The 18295-nt window shown below is 42.5% G+C and overlaps 1 protein-coding gene across 17 annotated transcripts in view; it reads left to right on the plus strand.

The window, feature by feature from the left end:
* pomt2 (protein-O-mannosyltransferase 2) overlaps positions 1–18295 on the plus strand; it is a 259016-nt gene that overhangs the window by 83884 nt on the left and 156837 nt on the right. For all 17 annotated transcript variants that reach the window (XR_011960401.1, XR_011960400.1, XM_072567928.1 and 14 more), the window contains 5 exons: positions 2139–2248; positions 2971–3037; positions 4826–4880; positions 4968–5046; positions 10950–11101. Coding sequence is in view for 15 of the 17 variants with exons in the window: in XM_072567928.1 (XP_072424029.1) it covers positions 2139–2248; positions 2971–3037; positions 4826–4880; positions 4968–5046; positions 10950–11101 (463 nt within the window). In the remaining 2 variants the exon portion in view is untranslated. The remainder of the gene's footprint in view (positions 1–2138; positions 2249–2970; positions 3038–4825; positions 4881–4967; positions 5047–10949; positions 11102–18295) is intronic.

Genomic DNA, 18295 nt, shown 5'->3' on the forward strand with positions numbered 1-18295 from the left:
CACACCCTGCCCTTCACAAAACTATGCTGACTATCCTTGATCACATTATTCCTATCCAGATGTTCATAAATCCTATCCTTTACAATTCTGTCTAAGACTTTGCCCACAACAGAAGTGAAGCTCACCGGCCTATAGTTACTAGGGTTATCCCTACTCCCCTTCTTGAACAAGGGAACCACATTTGCTATCCTCCAGTCTTCTGGCACTATTCTTGTAGACAACGATGACATAAAAATCAAAGCCAATGGCTCTGCAATCTCCTCCCTTGCTTCCCAGAGAATCATAGGATAAATGCCATCAGGTCCAGGGGACTTATCTATTTTCACCCTTTCCAGAATTTACAACACCTCTTCAAAGCCATCCATTCTAATTAATTGTGACTCAGTATTCACATCGGCAACAATGTCCTGTTCCTGAGTGAATACTGACGAAAAATATTCATTCAGTGCCTCCCCAATCTCTTCAGCCTCCACACGCAACTTCCCATTACTATCCTTGACTGGACCTATTCCTACCCTAGTCATTCTTTTATTCCTGACATACCTATAGAAAGCCTTAGGATTTTCCCTAATCGTACCAACTAAGAGAGTTGTGAATGCATGGAATGCGTTGCAAGCTGTGGTGGTAGAAGCAGAATCATTAGGGACATTTAAGCGACTGCTGGACATGCACATGGATAGTAGTGAGTTGAGGGGTGCGTTATATTATTATAACTTAATAAGTTATTATATTTTACATTAGGATTAAACTTAGGCACAGCATCGTGGGCCAAAGGGCCTGTTCTGTGCTGTACTTTTCTATGTTATAATCTTCTTTCACTGGAGTGACAGAGGCTGAGGGGTGACCTTATTGAGATCAAGAAAATCATGAGGGGCATAAATAAGGTAAATAGCAAAGGTCTTGCCCCTAAAGTAGGGGAGTTCACAACTCAAAGCATGGGTTTAAGGTGAGAGGGGAAAAAATTTAAAAGGGACCCAAGATGCAACTTTTTCACGCTGACTTGGAAGTGTCACATTTTATCCACACATCCAAATCATTGATATATGTGGTCAACAGCTGGATTAGCACTGTTCCTTGTGGTACTGCCCTGGTGAAAACTTGCCCACCTGAAAATGACTAACTTGTTCCTACTCACTGTTTTCAGTCCGTTAACCAGTTTTCAGTCCGTGCCAGTGTATTCCCAAGGTCATCTTGTGTAATAGGAAGGCCTCCCTCTGGATTTTTTATGGTCTCCATGTTGAAACCTGTCAACTAGAAGGTATAAAATCTAGCCTCTTGATAGATTTGTAGAGGACCTTCAAGTACCAAGCATCAGTCTTTCTCCGTGTTCTACATAAGGCAGCCAGAGGTAGAAGTAAACACAGCAATCATTGTTGTATTGAGGAGGATGAAAGCAGTCATTCCATTTTCTGTCCTTGTGCTGTACATAAGAGCAGGAATAGGTCATTCAGTCCCTCAAGCTTGGTTCATCATTCAGTGTAGTATCACCATGTATCCAAGCTTATTTCAACCCCTTTGATATATCATATGAGCAAAATGCAATCAGTCTCTATCACAGTGGGCGGCATGGTGGCACAGTTGCCTCACAGCGCCAGAGACCTGCGTTCAGTTCCTGCCTCAGGCAACTGGCTGTGTGGAGTTTGCACATTCTCCCCGTGTCTGCGTGGGTTTCCTCCGGGTGCTCAAGTTTCCTCCCACAGTCCAAAAATGTGCAGGTTAGGTGAATTGGCCATGCTAAATTGTCTGTAGTGTTAGGGGCAGGGGTAAATGTAGGGGAATGGGTCTGGGTGGGTTGCACTTCGGCGGGTCGGTGTGGACTTGTTGGGCCGAAGGGCCTGTTTCCACACTGTAAGTAATCTAATCTAATCTAATCTAAAAGTTCTAACATTCTAGACTCCAGTACTGACAACTGTTATTTGGGAAGAGTTCTTTATTCCAACCCTGTTGTAAAATATTTCCTGATTGCACATCTAAACACCTGGGTATGGACAAGCTCATGTATTGCCTTGAGCTACCAAGACTTTTTAATGATTTTGTCACTGAGTTTAGTGCTCACTATATTCCTGGCATCATTTTACTACCTCTGTGTTTTCTGGATATTTTGTTCTCTTCCTGACAGCAATTCTTTCTTGCTACAGATATTGCTTATGGATCAGTGATTACAATAAAGAATGTACGGACTGCAGGTGGGTACCTGCATTCCCACTGGCATCTATATCCAGAAGGAGTTGGAGCGCGACAGCAGCAGGTTTGTTGGACTGACAGTGCAATAATGTGGTAATTCCCAACCACACCTGAAAATCAGGGGTGAAGAAGAAACATATAAAACGCGGCAAGTGTTGCTGGGTGAACTGATGGAGTTAGAGATTAAGTATACAAGTTCTGGTAGATTTCATCCAGGGATCTTAGATGTGGTTAATGAGCTAGAAGATGAATTAATTTTCCAAAATTCATTAGATTCTGTAAAAATGTTGTCAAACTGGAAACTAACAAATATAATCCCTCTATTTTAAAATGGGAAACTATAAACCATTTAGTTTGCCTTGGGAGGTCTTTAAGGAGGTCATAACTGGGCACTTTGAAAAATCCAAGGAAGCTGGGAAGAATCAGCATGGTTTTCTAAAAGGGCAATCATGCTTAACCAATGTATTAGAGCTCTTTGGAAGAGCAACATGCTGTGGATAAAGGGGAGCCCCTCGACTTGAATTTCCAGAAGACATTTGACGAAGTTCCACAAAGAAGATCACAACTTCAAGTTGGAGGTCATGGTATTGGCGATAATAGAAGATTGGCTCGCAGAAAACAGAGTTTGCATGATGGGTCTTTTTCAGATTGGCAGCTTGGGATGAGCAGGTACCTGCAAGAGTGTGTACTAGGTTGAATGGCTTACTTCTGTTCCTATTCAGTATATGGTTATGTAAATAAGTGTTTTATGCAATAAGGTTTTTTCACTCTCGCCTTTATTTTCAGGTGACAGCCTATTTACACAAAGATAATAACAACCTTTGGATTGTGAGGAAACCTGAACACATCTCAGGTCAGTGTTGTTCAATTTTTCTGTGTCCTTTTCAAACTTTTGTAAGGTGTGAGGAGTTGGTGATAGTTAAATGACTGTTTTCATGTTGATAGGAATTTGTGATTGTCATGCTGAAGCACATTGCAACTGATGATTTGATAAGAGAATGTAGGTTCATCCCTGTTCAGATTTTTAGAAGTTTCTGATATTGTCATTCATTCAGATCCATTGTTTTTCTTTATATGGCTATGATAAGTACCAGATTGAATACGTGAACAAGGAATTCTTACTGCAGCTGTACAGGACCTTGGTGAGAATGCACCTAGTGTCCTCCATGCAGTTTTGGATTAATTACCTAAGAAAAGATCTACTCAACTTTAGAGGGAGTGCAGTGAAGGTTCACCAGACAGGGTTACTGGGATGTCAGGCTTGTTGTACGAGGAGAGATTGGGTCAGCGGGAATATGGGAACATAAGAACACGCTGTCCCGCTATTCAGTTTGATCAAGGTAGATCAAGCACTTCAAAGCCTGTTACTCGCCCCGTCCCCATAACCCTGTGACACTGATAATCAGAAATCTATCTTTTACCATAAACATACTCATATAGACTGAGTTCCCACTGCCCTGTGTGGGAGAGAATTCCAAAAGTACACATCCTTCTGTATAAACAAAAATCTAATCTTGGACCGAAATGACATTTCCCTTTTATTATGGTTCTGGATACCCTAACCAATATAGCGATTTATCCCTTTAAGTATTTTGTAAGATTCAGTGAGATCACCTCTCATTGTTAGAATCTTTAGAGAATGCAGGCCCAGCTGGCATATCTCTCTTCACTGGTGTTTAGAAGGATGAGGGCATCTTATTGAAACATAAAATTTCAATGAGACTGAAGAGACTGATACACAAATGTTTTCCTGGTCGGGAAGTCAAGAACAAATGATCACGGGAAATGTCTTTCCTTGGAAGGTAGTGAATCTGTGAAATTCTGTACCATAGAGAGGCAGAGTCACTGAATGTGTTTTCGCAAGAAATAGATTTCTAGAAGCTAAGGTTGTCAATGGAGATAAGGAGAGAGCCCAAGTATGCTGTTCAGATAGATGAAGAGCTGTGATCATATTGTATGTTAGAGCTGGTCGATTAGCCAAATGACTTCCTTCTGTTATTTTTTGATGAGCCCTTGAATCATGTTTATCTGTGCCCTTGTCTATGTTCATATTTGGGGCGACACGGTGGCACAGTGGTTAGCACTGCTGCCTCACAGCGCCAAGGACCTGCGTTCAATTCCTGCCTCGGACAATTGTCTGTGTGGAGTTTGCACATTCTCCCTGTGTCTGCGTGGTTTTCCTCCGGGTGCTCCGGTTTCCTCCCACAGTCCAAAGATGTGCAGGTTAGGTGAATTGGCCATGCTAAAATTGCCCGTGGTGATAGGTGCACTCGTTAGGGTGGGTTACTCTTTGGACTGTCGGTGTGGACTTGTTGGGCTGAAGGGCCTGTTTCCGCACTGTAGGGAGTCTTAAAAAAAAGTTTGCTATCTTAAATCTTAAAAGCTGAGGATGTCGGTGAGCATAAGCATATGTAGTAGTATCAAATAAATGCAAAATACTGCCAAGGTGGAAATCTGAAATACAGATCAAGTGTTGGAGAAATTCAACAGGTCTGGCAGCATTTGTGGAGAGAGAAAGAGTTAATACGTCCATCGCAGTGTGACTCTTCTGAACAGCATCATAACTGGTTTTTGAAGTAATCTTTGAGAGAGAGCAAATTGTTTGATGAATTCTCCATTCTGATGGCTTTCACAAATACAGGTGACACCGCCCAACATATTCGCCATGGTGATGTCTTCAAGCTTGAGCACAAAGAGTGAGTGAAATAGGTCACTTCAGATTTTCAGTATAATAATAATGAGGTCCCTTTGCAGACTAATTTTTTTTGTGTTTTGATTGATAGAACATCTCGGAATATGCACAGTCACCAGCATGAGGCACCACTGACAAAGAAACATTTCCAGGTCACAGGATATGGAATAGTAAGGGATCTTCAAGGATTGGCTTGGCTTGGCTTCAGGGAGAATTGGGGTTTGGAAAATCCAAGTACTTTTGAAAGGAAACCCCTGGGTTGTTGGAATATGCTGCAAACAATTTGCCCACCTGGGACCACAATATTGTGGGTGGATAAATAATAAAAATCTTCCCAGAGTTTTAAAATATTTAATGCTAAGAGCAGAGGAATTTTGTATCAGAGGAGATTGTTTTATTAGTTGAGGAAAATATCCAGGGAATGGGGCATGACTATCTTGATGGGAACCTCCAGTAACAAAACCAGGACTTGTTTATATGAATTGGACATCAGACTGATTGTCTTTGAAAGGAGAAAGTTGAGATCTGCTTTTAGGATTTGCAAGAGACATGATAATCCAGGTATTATTACATGTTGTCTCACCTCATTAACAGCAGAACCAGCACACACAACCTGCACTTCAAGGAGGCAAACTAATGACTTTGTACAGCCCCATGGTACATGCCTGAATAGGTAGGAAGTCTTATATAGGATAAGACCTAGTTGACTATCTGATGATAACTGCATAGCTGATCTAAACTACTTGACTGCCTTACCCAAACCCTCTTGATTAGATCTGAGTATAGAAACTTGGAAACAAAATAAAAGCAGGAGTTGCTCTTATCAGAGGCAATACCCATGTTCCACAAGTAAATAAAAAGTACGCCATTCAGCACCTCATGTCTGTTCAGCCATTCAATATGAACATGTAGGTTATCCAACTCAGTATCTTGGTCCTAGTTTCTCGACATAAAATTAGATCTTTTTTGTCCTAAAAATAATATCTAAAACTCCTTGAAAACATTCAATTCTTTGATCTCAATTGCTTCATGGGGCAGATAATTCCACAGGCTGACACTCACTGGATATTGAAATTTCTCCTCTTCTCAGTCTAAATGGCCTACCCTGATTCCTCAGACAGTGACTCCTATTTCTGGACTCCTGGTCATTGGAAACATCCTTCCTGAATTTATCCTGTCTTGTCCTGTTTGAATTTTATAGGTTTCTGAGAGATTCATCTTGCAAACTCAATTGAATACAATGCTAATCAGTCCAGTGTCTGTTCATACGTTAGTCCTGCCATTTTAGGAATCAGTCTAGTTAGATTTTGTTTTTAATCAGGCCCTAGGGATTTATCAGCCCTTGATCCCATCAGTTTCTGCAACATCATTGTCTTACTAATACTGATTTCCTTCAGTTCTTCCCTCTCACTCAACTCTTAGTTCTTCAACATTGTTGAGACTTTTACTTGTGGCTTCCTTTGTGAAGACAAGAACGAATATTACTATTTAATTGATCTGCCATCTCTTTGTTCCCCATTATAACTTGCCCTGTTTTCAACTGGAAGGGACCTACATAAGACTTCACTAATCTTTTTATCTTCTCCCTAGTCTCTCCCTGTGTTCAATTTCCTGATGAACAACTATTTATGATGTTACTTTTTTGTCTGTGGTGAAGGTTGTTGCAAAATACATGTTCAGTTCTTCTGGCAATTTCTTATTTTTTATTATTCAAAACAACATTAGAACTAGGAGCAGAGGAGACAATTCAGCCCATACAGTCTGCGGTGTCATTTAATACAATTATGTCTGATCTCCTTTCACCCTCTCCTGTTCTGCACAACCCTTTAACTATTGCTAATGTAAAAAACTGTCTATCTCCTCAAATTTACTCCGTGTCCTGGTATCTCCTGCATTCTAGGATAGTAAATTCCACAGATTCAGAAATCTTTGAGAAGTAATTCCTCTAAATCTTTGTTTTATATGTGCTACCCTTTTACCTAAAACTATAACCTCTCCTTCTTGATTGCCCCACAAAGTAACACATCTTTTCTGTCTCTATCGTGGGCGGCACGGTGGCACAGTGGTTAGCACTGCTGCCTCACAGCGCCAGAGACCCGGGTTCAATTCCCGCCTCAGGCGACTGACTGTGTGGAGTTTGCACATTCTCCCCGTGTCTGCGTGGGTTTCCTCCCACAGTCCAAAGATGTGCAGGTCAGGTAAATTGGCCATGCAAAATTGCCCGTAGTGTTAGGTAAGGGGTAGATGTAGGGGTACGGGTGGGTTGCGCTTCGGCGGGGTGGTGTGGACTTGTTGGGCCGAAGGGCCTGTTTCCACACTGTAAATAATCTTATCAATCCCCTTCATCATCTTGGATACCTCAATTAGATCTCCTCTTATTCTTACAAACTGTACCGATTGTCTGTCTAAATTATTCAGTTTACTCACGAGACAAGCCTTTTATCACTGGTATTCATGTAATGAAGCGTGTAATTACATTATTCATCAAGTGAGGGGATTATAACCATATGCAACACTCCAAATGTGGTCGCGCCAATGCCTTGGACAATTGCAACAACACTTAACTACGTTTATACTCTGTAAGTACTTCTGGTAATAAATGCCAAAATTCAATTTCCCTCTATTACCTGCTGTACCTGCGTACGAGCTTTCTGAGACTCAAACATGCAGACAGTTGGATCCTTTTGCGCCAAAGCACTCTGATTCTCTCCTTTTAGAATGTAAGTTGTCCTTCTATTCCTCCAAACAAAATTAATAACCTCATAGTTATCCGTTGTAAACTTTACCTACAAAAGTTTGGCCCATTCAACTATGCCTTTGGACATTTCTTAGTTTTGCTAGTGCAACTTAACCTCACGTACTAAAGTAGGTGAGAAATTATCTGCTCTCCTTGCCATTCAACTGTTGATCTAACTTGACCACGACCCCTGATCTGATTGACAACTCTAAAACCGAACAAAATATGCTTCTCCCACAACTCCCTACTTGGCCATACCTCTGTCCATCTCACCTATCTACTCATTCAGTTGCTCACCTGTTCACCTGAATACCAGCTCGCTTTGACATTCATTGCAGCTGGATGGAAGATCTCGTCCAGTGTTTCACTGAACACACACTCAGTCTGGGAAGACCATTTTGGTAATGTTGATCAATTCTAATGCAAATTGGATTTCTTTTTCCTTAAAATATGTGAGATACAACATCCCTAACTTTTGCCCAAAATGTCAATTTTCCTGTTCCTTGGATACTGCCTGACCTGCTGTGCTTTTCCAGCATCACGCTAATCTAGACTCTGATCTCCAGTATCTGCAATCCTCACTTTCGCCTTATCCTGAACTATAACCCTAACCCTAACCCTAAGTACAGCCGAGATGTGTGATTGGAATGTACTTAGGAGGAGCAGGTGATTCCAACTCTCCTTCACTGGGCTTTCCTTGCATGAGCTGCACTGTTAAGTATACAGAGGAACCTTGATTATCTGATAGGCAAGTTTTCATTCGGATAATTGATTATTTGGTTAATTGATTTGACCTTAAACTAAAGAAGCTGCGCTGCCCATAATTGCGTTAAAAAGCATGTTTACAGAGTTTTTATTTCATTCAATTGCTAAAATTTGTACAAATACTGGATATTGCTTTAAAAAGTCATGACATTTTACAAATCAGATCTCTTTCTGCACCTGTACAGTAAAAAGAATTCATTAAGGTGGAGGTTGGTTACTATTTCCGAAGAAAATAACGGGGACTGGAGGTGGTGTCAGTATCAGATTTTCATTACTGTCCATGCCATCCGAACAATCCTGCTGTTCTTTTGTGACTGCGTTGACTATCTGACCGTCAGTGAGTGTCTCTGTTCCGATGTCCATTGTTGCAGTTCACCCAAGCATCAATCTCAGTCTCTACAAAGTCTCCTAAACCCAGCTGTCTGCAGTTTTCGATGATGTCAGTGGTTAGTCTTTGTTCTGGATGGGTGTCCTTATCACTGGCACGGCTCCCAACATGCAAGTCATTGTACCATCACTCCACGACTGTCGGTGGCTTGATGCGGTTCCAAAATTCAGCAATCATGAACAGATCATCCTTGACTGTGAATTCCCTAATAATTTTCTGCAGTCCTTTTTCTGCATTGTCTTCAGCCAGAACAGCATGCAACATGTCACAGCGATAATATATTTTTCATAATTGCAATGATTCCCTGGTTCAAGGCTGTAATCTTGAAATGGTGTTGAGTGGTAAAAACAAACACTTGATAGCTCCGTCTGCTGATTGTAACTGGCTGCCTTTCACAGTGTGTACCCCCATATTGTCAACAAGCAGAAAGGCACATTGGTCAAGTCCAGCACTTGCCAAATGTGATCTGACAGGAAGTACAAAATCTTCATGGAACCAGGATGAGAAAAGTGGAGATGTCATTCATGCCTTATTTTGTGCTTTGGACTTCACTGGAAACGAGTTCTTGTCACCATTCTTGAAGCAAATATGGATTAGCATATTGCCCAGTGCAGATAAGCAGTAACTTATGAGTGCCGGTGGCATAGATACAAGGGCAAATTGTGTTATGAACCTTCTGCATTTTATGTCCCGACAGCTGCTTTTCTGCGCTGGACGCATATGTTTTATCTGGCAGTGCATGCCAGAACAATCCACTTTCATCAGCATTGTACAGTTGTTCAAGTTCACACTTTGCTTCATTAATGACAGATTGTAGTTCAATCTATAGCCTTCCATGGTGCTGCCATCCTCAGATGTCTGCTCTCCAAGAATGCTGAGTTGCCTAATGCCATAACGATGTTTGAAGCGCTGTAACCAGCCCAATGACACACTGTATCACCGGTATGGAGGAGTTCATGGAAATTGGCAGCTTTTTCTAATATCGTCGGGCCAGATACAGGAATTCCCTTTTCACGCTGCTGTGTAAACCACAAAAATACAGCTTGGTCGAGTTGCTCATTCTTTGCTGGCTTCATGGAGTTTCTTTTTAGAGCATTTGCCGTGTCACTTTTGGCTGATGAATTTCTCAATCGCTGGTCTTGCTTTCCTAATGTCGGATGCGGTGGCTATTCCAATGTTGTACTCCTGTACAATCTTTGATGCCTTTTCACCCCATGATCCAGACTGTGAAATCTCACTTTTCTATTCAATTATCACTGTGGTCCACTTTTTCTTTACTGACGTGGTAAGTACGTGCAACAAACTCGATTAGTTACACCAGATACGAACTCCGAAAAAAGTCATAGAGGGAATGAAGACGCCACTGATTTTGTCATGCATTTTAAATCCTTCAGCATGTCAGTCATTTTCATGTGTTAAAATTCATTCAACACTGCGACAATTGAATGACTAAGATTGTTGCACCAGTGTCATTAATATCTCTGCTGCAGTCATCATCATCTTCGGTGCAAGTACCCCCCTGCATTCATCAGTTAAATTAAAGACGTGATTGTTGCACCATTGTCAGTTAAAATTATTTTAATTCTGCTACAGTTGACTAACTGAGATTGTTGCACCAGTGTCATTAACACCTCAACATTTATGCAACATTTGCAGATCTTCAGTGCAGGTAACCCTAATTTATCCTGTACTGTTAACAAAAGATGCAATGGTGACACCATTGTCGGTAATACCACTTTGTTATAATGGTTTCACGGGGCCTTCAGATTCTGTTTGGACGATCTGATTTTTGAATAATTGGTACTCAGGTAATTGAGGTTCCTCTGTATTCAAACTGAGATAGATAATCAGGAAGGAAGTCAAGTGTGTTATGGGGAAAAGGCAAAAAAGTGGAGTTGAGGATGATCAGATCAGCCACGATCTCATTTGAATGGTGGAGTGGACTTGATTGACTGAATGGCCTCCTTCTCTGACATCTTGTGGTCTTATTATGATCTTATGGTGTCTGGGTCTGTTGTTAAATCATTAATAGGTATTAATCATATTTCATTATTGTTATATCATGCAATTTCCAGGTGGTAGAAAGTAACCTAGGCGATCCTTGGTCCTCTTTGATAATGTAGTGATGTTTTGGGTAAGGAAATAACTGCTTCTGATAGTTGATGCTGCTTATTTGTTTGCAGAATGGAACTGGAGATTCAAATGACTTCTGGAGAATTGAAGTGGTTGGGGGACAGAATGGGGATCTGATTAAAGTTCTCAGAAGTAAAATTCGATTAATCCATGTGGCAACTGGCTGTGTCTTGTATTCCTCTGGGAAAACCTTGCCCAAGTGGTGAGTATTGTTGCTTGATTCAAGTAAGTGAACCATTAGCTTTTGATTTTATGAAATCACAGAAATGTTATGGTGCAGGAGGTGGCCATTCAACCCATTGTGTCTCACTGGCTAGTTAAATGAGCACCATCACCTGGTGCCAATGTCATGTTTTTTCCCCATACCCTTGAACATTATTTTAATCCAAATAATCCCTCTTGATTGCCTCAATGAACCAGTCTCCACCAGACTTGCAGGCAGTGTAGTCCATACCCTAACTATTCATTATATGTGTGAAGAATGTTTCCTCGTTTCATCTGTGCTTTCTTTTGCAGAACACTTGACACCCATGCCCCCTTCGTTCCTTTTGTGAGTAGGAACAATTTCTCCCTACCTAGTCTATCCAGTCACTCATGATCTTGAAAATCTCTGTCAGAATTAAATGTTATTGCTGAGAAATGCTGAGACTAAGTTGAAGGACTAGCAGCTCAACATTCCAGGTTATGGAAGTTTCAAGTGTGAAGTGGTGGGCAAATAAGAGATGTCAGGCCGTTGCATTATTGATAAAAGGGAACTATCACGACAGGAATGAGGGATGATATCCTGGGTAGGTCTTCAAGTGAGGCTATTTGGTTAGGGCTTAAAAGTCAAAAAGGGGCATTTACCTTCCTGTGATTAAACTACAGGCTTCACAACAGGGGTTGATGGGGGGGGTGGGGGATGGAGGAAGAGAAGAGCAGACATATAGACAAATCGTAGAAAGGTGTCAGAGAAACAGCATTATAGTTGGAGAGGATTTCAACTTTGCTAACATTAACTGGGAGTACCTGAATGTGAAAGGATGAGAAGGGTTGGGATTTTAAAGTTTATCCAGGAGAGCTTGTTCAGTCAGTGTATAGTTATTCCTACTAGAGATGGGGCAGTGCTGGACCAAATCTTCAGGAATGAAGCCTTCAAGTGACGAAGTTTCAGTGGGTGAGCTGAGTGAAGTGTCTAAACTGGGGGAAGACTAAGTTCAATATCATTAGACAAGATCTGACAAAAAACAAATCAATAACAATAAACAAAGTAGGGTCAGATGATGTAAAATCTGTGGAGGTATAGTTGTGGAATCACAAAGGTAAAAGAACCAAAATGAGAATAATCTATAGGCCTCTAAACAGTAGTCAGGAGCTGGGGATAATAAGATACACCAAAAGATGGAAAAGGTAAATAAGAAGGCAACGTTATAGTGATTGTGGGAGATTTCATTATGCAGGTGGACTGGGAAAATCAGGTTGATAGTAGATTGCAAGAAAAGGAATTTGTGGAATGTCTAAAATATGCTTTTTTTTTGGAGCCCACTAGGGAACATTCACTAAATCCAATATTGCCATGAGGCAGACTTGTTGAGGAAGCTTAAGATGGAGGGAACACTTAGGAGGCAGTAACCATAATCTAACTGAATTTGCTCTGCAGTTTGAGAGAGGGAGAAGGTAGAATCGCATGTAACGGTATTACAGCTGAATAAAGCTGAAAAATGTGTTGCTGGAAAAGCGCAGCAGCAGGTCAGGCAGCATCCAAGGAGCAGGAGAATCGACGTTTCGGGCATAAGCCCTTCAGGATTCCAGCAGATCTCCAGCATCTGCAGTCCTCACTTTCTCCTTACAGCTGAAGAAAGGCAACTACAGAGTCATGAGGGAGGAGCTGACAAGAATTGACTGGGAGAGAAGCCTACAGAAAAGATGGTGGAACAGTATTGGCAGGAGTTTCTGGGAGTAACTCAAGGCGTACAGGGAAAATTCATTCTGAGGCAGAAGAAGCATGGTACAGGGAGGATGAGGCAACCATGGCTAATCAGGGAAGTCAGGGACAACATAAGAGCAAAAGAGAAAGTATATAATGTGGTGAAGCGCAGTGGGAAGCCAGAGGATAGGGAAACCTGAGGATTGAGAAAGCTACAAAGGCCAACAGAGGACAACGAGGAAAGAAGTAAGGATGGAGAAGATTAAATACGAGGGTGAGCTACCCACTAATATTAGGAAAGATTGCAAGAGTTTCTTTAGATATATACAAAGGGCAAAAGACAGGGAAAAGTGGATAATGTGTCACTGGAAAATTATGCTGGAGAAGTAGTAATGGGAAACAAATGGCTGAGGAATTGAATAAGTACTTTGCATCAGACTTCACCATGGAAGGCACGAGTGATATCTCAAAAATTCAAGAGAGTTGGGAGGCGCAGAGATGATTGCAATAGCCATTATGAAAGAGAAGGTGCGACAAAAATTGGACGATCTGCAAGTGGATACGAGATGGGCTACACCCTAGAGTTCTGAAGGAGATAGCTGAAGAGATAGTGGAGGCTTTAGTAGTTATCTTTCACATACCACTGGAGTCAGGGAAGATCCCAGAGGAGTGGAAAATTGCTAATGTAACCCCCTCTGTTTAAGAAAGAGGGGAAATTATAGGCAGATTAGCCTGACCTCAGTTGTTGGTAAGATTTTGGAGTCCATTGTGAAGAATGACATTTCGGTTTACTTAGAAATGCCTTGTGCAACAGGACAAAGTCAGCATGGTTTCATCAAGGGGAGGTTGTGCCTGACCAATCTGTTAGATTTCTTTGAGGAGGTAACGAACAGGTTCTACCAAGGAGAGCCAATGGGTGTTATCTATCTGGACTTCCAGATGGCCTTTGATAAGGTGCTGCACAGGAGACTGCTGAATAAGAGAAGGGCCTATGGTGTTAGAGGCAGAGTAATAGGATGGATAGAACCTTGGCCGTCTGGCAGAAGGCAGAGTGGGGATAAAGGGGTCCTTCTCGGGATGGAAGCCGGTGAATAGTGGTATTCCACAAGAGGCAGCGTTGGGACCACAACTTTTTACTTTGTACATTAATGATCTGGATGAAGGAACTGAGGGAATTGGGGCTAGGTTTGCAGATGATACAAAGATAGGTGGAGGGACAGATGGTATTGAGGAGGTGGGGAGCCTGCAGAAAGATTTAGGCAAGTTAGAGTAGGCAGATGAAGTAGCAGATGAAATACAGCATGGGAAAGTGTGAGGTCATGCAATTGGGTAGGAAGAATAGAGGCATGAACTACTTTCTAAATGGGGGGGAAAATTCAGGAATCCGAAGTGCAAAGGCATTTGGGAGCCCTTGTCCAGGTTTCTCTTAAAGGTAAACTTGCAGATTGAGTAGGTGGTCAGAAAGGCAAATAGAGTGTTGTCATTCAACGGGCAATTTTGGGCCCCATACCTCAGGAAGGATGTATTGGCCTTGGAGTGTGTTCAGAGGAGGTTCATGAGAATGATCCAGGAATGAATGGCTTAACATATGAGAAAAGTTTGAGGACTCTGGGACTATACTTGATGGAGTTTAGAAGGATGAGCAGGGATCTGATTGAAACTTACAGAACGGCCTTGGACAGAGTGGATGTTGGGAAGGTGTTTCCATTGACAGGGCAGATGAGGACCTGAGAGCACAGCCTTAGAGTAAAGGGAAGACTCTTTAAGAACAGAGATAAGGAGAAACTTCTTTAGCCAGAAAGTGATGAACCTGCGGAAATCATTGCCACAAAAGGCTGTGGAGGCCAGGTCATTGAGAATATTTAAAACAGAGAGAGTGAAATTCTTGATTGCCAAAGGTTACCGGGAGAATGTAGAAAAATAGGTTTGAAAAAAACCCATCAGCCATGATTGAATGGTGGAATTGACTCAATGGCCAGAATGGCCTAATTTCTGCTCCTATGTCTTAAGGTCTAACCATAGATTAGGAGCAGCTTCATGCAGGCAAGTGTACATTTGGCAAGTGGTGGCCTTTTAAAAGTATTAGAGTTGGAGTTTAAGGCCAATGTGATCCTGTAAGAGTCAAGAGCAAGGGCAGAAAGTCCAGGGGACTCTGCATGTCAAGGAATATTGAGGGCTTGATAAAGATAAAGAAGGAAGCATATGTCAGCAACTGTGTATTATGTACAGGGGAGGCCCTTCAAAACTACAGAGAGTGTAGGAGATTGCTCTCCTAACGTCCTTTTTTATGCAAAGAGGGGCCACAAAATAGCAGATGAGATCAAGGATAACCCCATGGCTTTTTCTAAGTGTATTAAGCATGAAAAGATTACGAGAGAAAGATTAGGACGTATTAGAGACAGAACGGACAACTTGTGCGTGGAGCCTGTGGATGTGGGTGATATCTTGAATAAATATTTCTCTTCTGTATTCAAAGAGGAGAAGGTCATGGTAGCCAGGGTTTCAGTTAAAGATTCATAAGGAAGAGGTGTTGGGGGTTTTAATTGCTGGGTAAATTGATGGGACATATCCCAGGTTGCTTTGGGGGTCCAGGGAAGAGATTGCTTGGGCCCTGGTGCAGATGTTTAATACTTTGCCCACAAGTGAAATGCCAGATGACTGTAGGATAGCTAAAGGATTATAGAGTCATAGAGATGTACAACACGGAAACAGACCCTTCAGTCCAACCTGTCCATGCCGACCAGATAACCCAACTCAATCTAGTCCCATCTGCCAACACTTGGCCCATATCCCTCCAAACCCTTCCTATTTATGTCCCCATCCAGATGCCTTTTAAATGTTGCAATTGTACTTGCTTCCCCTGGCAGCTCATTCCATGTACGTACCACCCTCTGAGTGGAAAAAGTCCCGTAGGTCTCTTTTATATCTTTCCCCTCTCACCCCAAACCTATGCCCTCTGGTTCTGGACTCCCCCACCCCAGGGAAAAGACTTTGTCTATTTACCCTTTCCATGCCCCTCATGATTTTATAAACCTCTATAAGGTCACCCCTCAGCCTCCAACGCTCCAGGGGGAAAAAAGCCCCAGCCTGTTCAGCCTCTCGCTATAGCTCAAATATCCAACCCTGGCAAAATCCTTGTAAATCTTTTCTGAACCAGTGGTTCCTTTGTTTAAGAAGGACAGCAAGAACAGGTCTGATAACGACAGACAAGTTGGTCCGATGTCAGTGGGAGGGAAATTACTGAAAACTAGCCCTGCCCTTCAGAGTTTCCCAATACTGGGAAAGGCAAGGATTGATCAGGGATAGTCAGCGCTGATTTGTTGGAGAGATATCCAGTCTGACTAATTGAGATTTTTTGAAAATGTGACCATATATATTGACAGAGGTAGTGAACTGTAAGGCCTTTGACAAGGTTCAACGTGAAAGGCTGTTCCAAAAGATGAGCCCATAGAATCCAATGCAAGTTGTCAAACTGGATTCAAAATTGGCTTCTAAACACGAGGCGAAGGGGTGATGCAAGGTTGTTTTTGTGATTGAAAGCTGTGGTCAATGATGTACCACAGTGATCGGTGCTGGGACTCTTGCTGTTTACGTATCTACGTGACTTGGTTGTGAATGTGGAATATAATTAGTAACTTTGCAGATGACACAAAAATTGATGGTAGTGTTGATACTGAAGAGTATTTCGGGCTACAGTATGATAGTGACCAGCTGGTAAATTGGTTATAGCAACAATAGGTGGAATTTAAGCTTGGTAAGTGCAACATGTGCATTTTGGTATGTCTAATGAGGCGATACATACCAGGGGTAAGTAACGGGGCTTAGGCCTCTCGCACGGAGCCTGTTCCCGCTACTCAGAAGGGAAGGGTGGAGAAGAGCAGAGCAATAATAATTGGGGACTCGATAGTTCGGGGCACAGATAGGCGGTTTTGTGGGAACGAGAGAGACTCACGTTTGGTATGTTGCCTCCCAGGTGCAAGGGTACGTGATGTCTCTGATCGTGTTTTCCGGGTCCTTAAGGGGGAGGGGGAGCAGCCTGAAGTCGTGGTCCATATTGGCACCAATGACATAGGTAGGAGGAGTGCTGAGGATGTTAGACAGGCTTTTAGGGAGCTAGGTTGGAAGCTCAGAGTTAGAACGAACAGAGTTGTTGTCTCTGGTTTGTTACCCGTGCCACGTGATAGAGAGTCGAGGAATAGGGAGAGAGAAGAGTTAAATGCGTGGCTACAGGGATGGTGCAGGAGGGAGGGATTTCGGTACTTGGATAACTGGGGTTCTTTCTGGGGAAGGTGGGACCTCTATAGACAGGATGGTCTGCACCTGAACCTGAGGGGCACCAGTATCCTTGGGGGGAGGTTTGCTAGTGCTCTTGGGGGGGGTTTAAACTAACTCTGCAGGGGCATGGGAACCCAGACTGTAGCTTTAGGGTGCAGGACCTGGAGTGTAGGGAGGTTAGGAATATGGCATCAATCTTAAAGGAGGGTGCCTGTAAACAGAAGAGTGGCTTGAAGTGTGTATACTTTAATGCCAGAAGTATACGAAATAAGGTAGGTGAACTTGCAGCGTGGGTTGGTACCTGGGACTTCGATGTTGTGGCTATTACGGAGACATGGCTAGATCAGGGACAGGATTGGCTGTTGCAGGTTCCAGGGTTTAAATGTTTTAGTAGGGTCAGAGGTGGGGGTAAAAGAGGGGGGGGGTGTGGCTTTGCTTGTCAAAGATAGTATTACAGCGGTGGAAAGGAAGATGGACGAAGATTTGCCATCTGAGGTAGTTTGGGTTGAGGTTAGGAATAGGAGAGGTGAGGTCACCCTGTTAGGAGTCTTTTACAGGCCTCCTAATAGTCCTAGAATCGTTGAAGAAAGGATTGCGAAGATGATTCAGGAGAAGAGTGACAGTAATAGGGTGACTGTTATGGGAGACTTTAACTTTCCTGATATTGATTGGGAAAGCTATAGCTCAAGTTCGTTAGATGGGTCAGTGTTTGTGCAATGTGTGCAGGAGAGTTTCCTGACACAATATGTAGATAAGCCAACAAGAGGTGAGGCCATACTGGATTTGGTTCTGGGTAACGAACCAGGCCAGGTATTAGAACTAGAGGTAGGTGAGCACTTTGGGGACAGTGACCACAATTCGGTGATTTTTACTCTAGTGATGGAGAGGGATAAGTGTGTACTACAGGGCAAGAGTTATAGCTGGGGGCAGGGAAATTATGATGCGTTGAGGCATGACTTAGGATGTGTGGATTGGAAAAGTAGATTCCAAGGCAAGAGCGTAATTGATATGTGGAACTTGTTCAAGGAGCAACTATTGAATGTCCTTGATAAGTACGTACCTATTAGGCAGGGAGGAAAGGGTCGTGTGAGGGAGCCGTGGTTTAATAAGGAGTTGGAATCCCTTGTTAAATGGAAGAGGGCGGCCTTTGTAAAGATGAGGCGTGAAGGTTCAATAGGGGCAATTGAGAGTTATAAGGTAGCCCGGAAGGACCTG

Source organism: Chiloscyllium punctatum, chromosome 4, assembly GCF_047496795.1.
Source record: "Chiloscyllium punctatum isolate Juve2018m chromosome 4, sChiPun1.3, whole genome shotgun sequence".
Taxonomy (NCBI): Eukaryota; Metazoa; Chordata; class Chondrichthyes; order Orectolobiformes; family Hemiscylliidae; genus Chiloscyllium; species Chiloscyllium punctatum.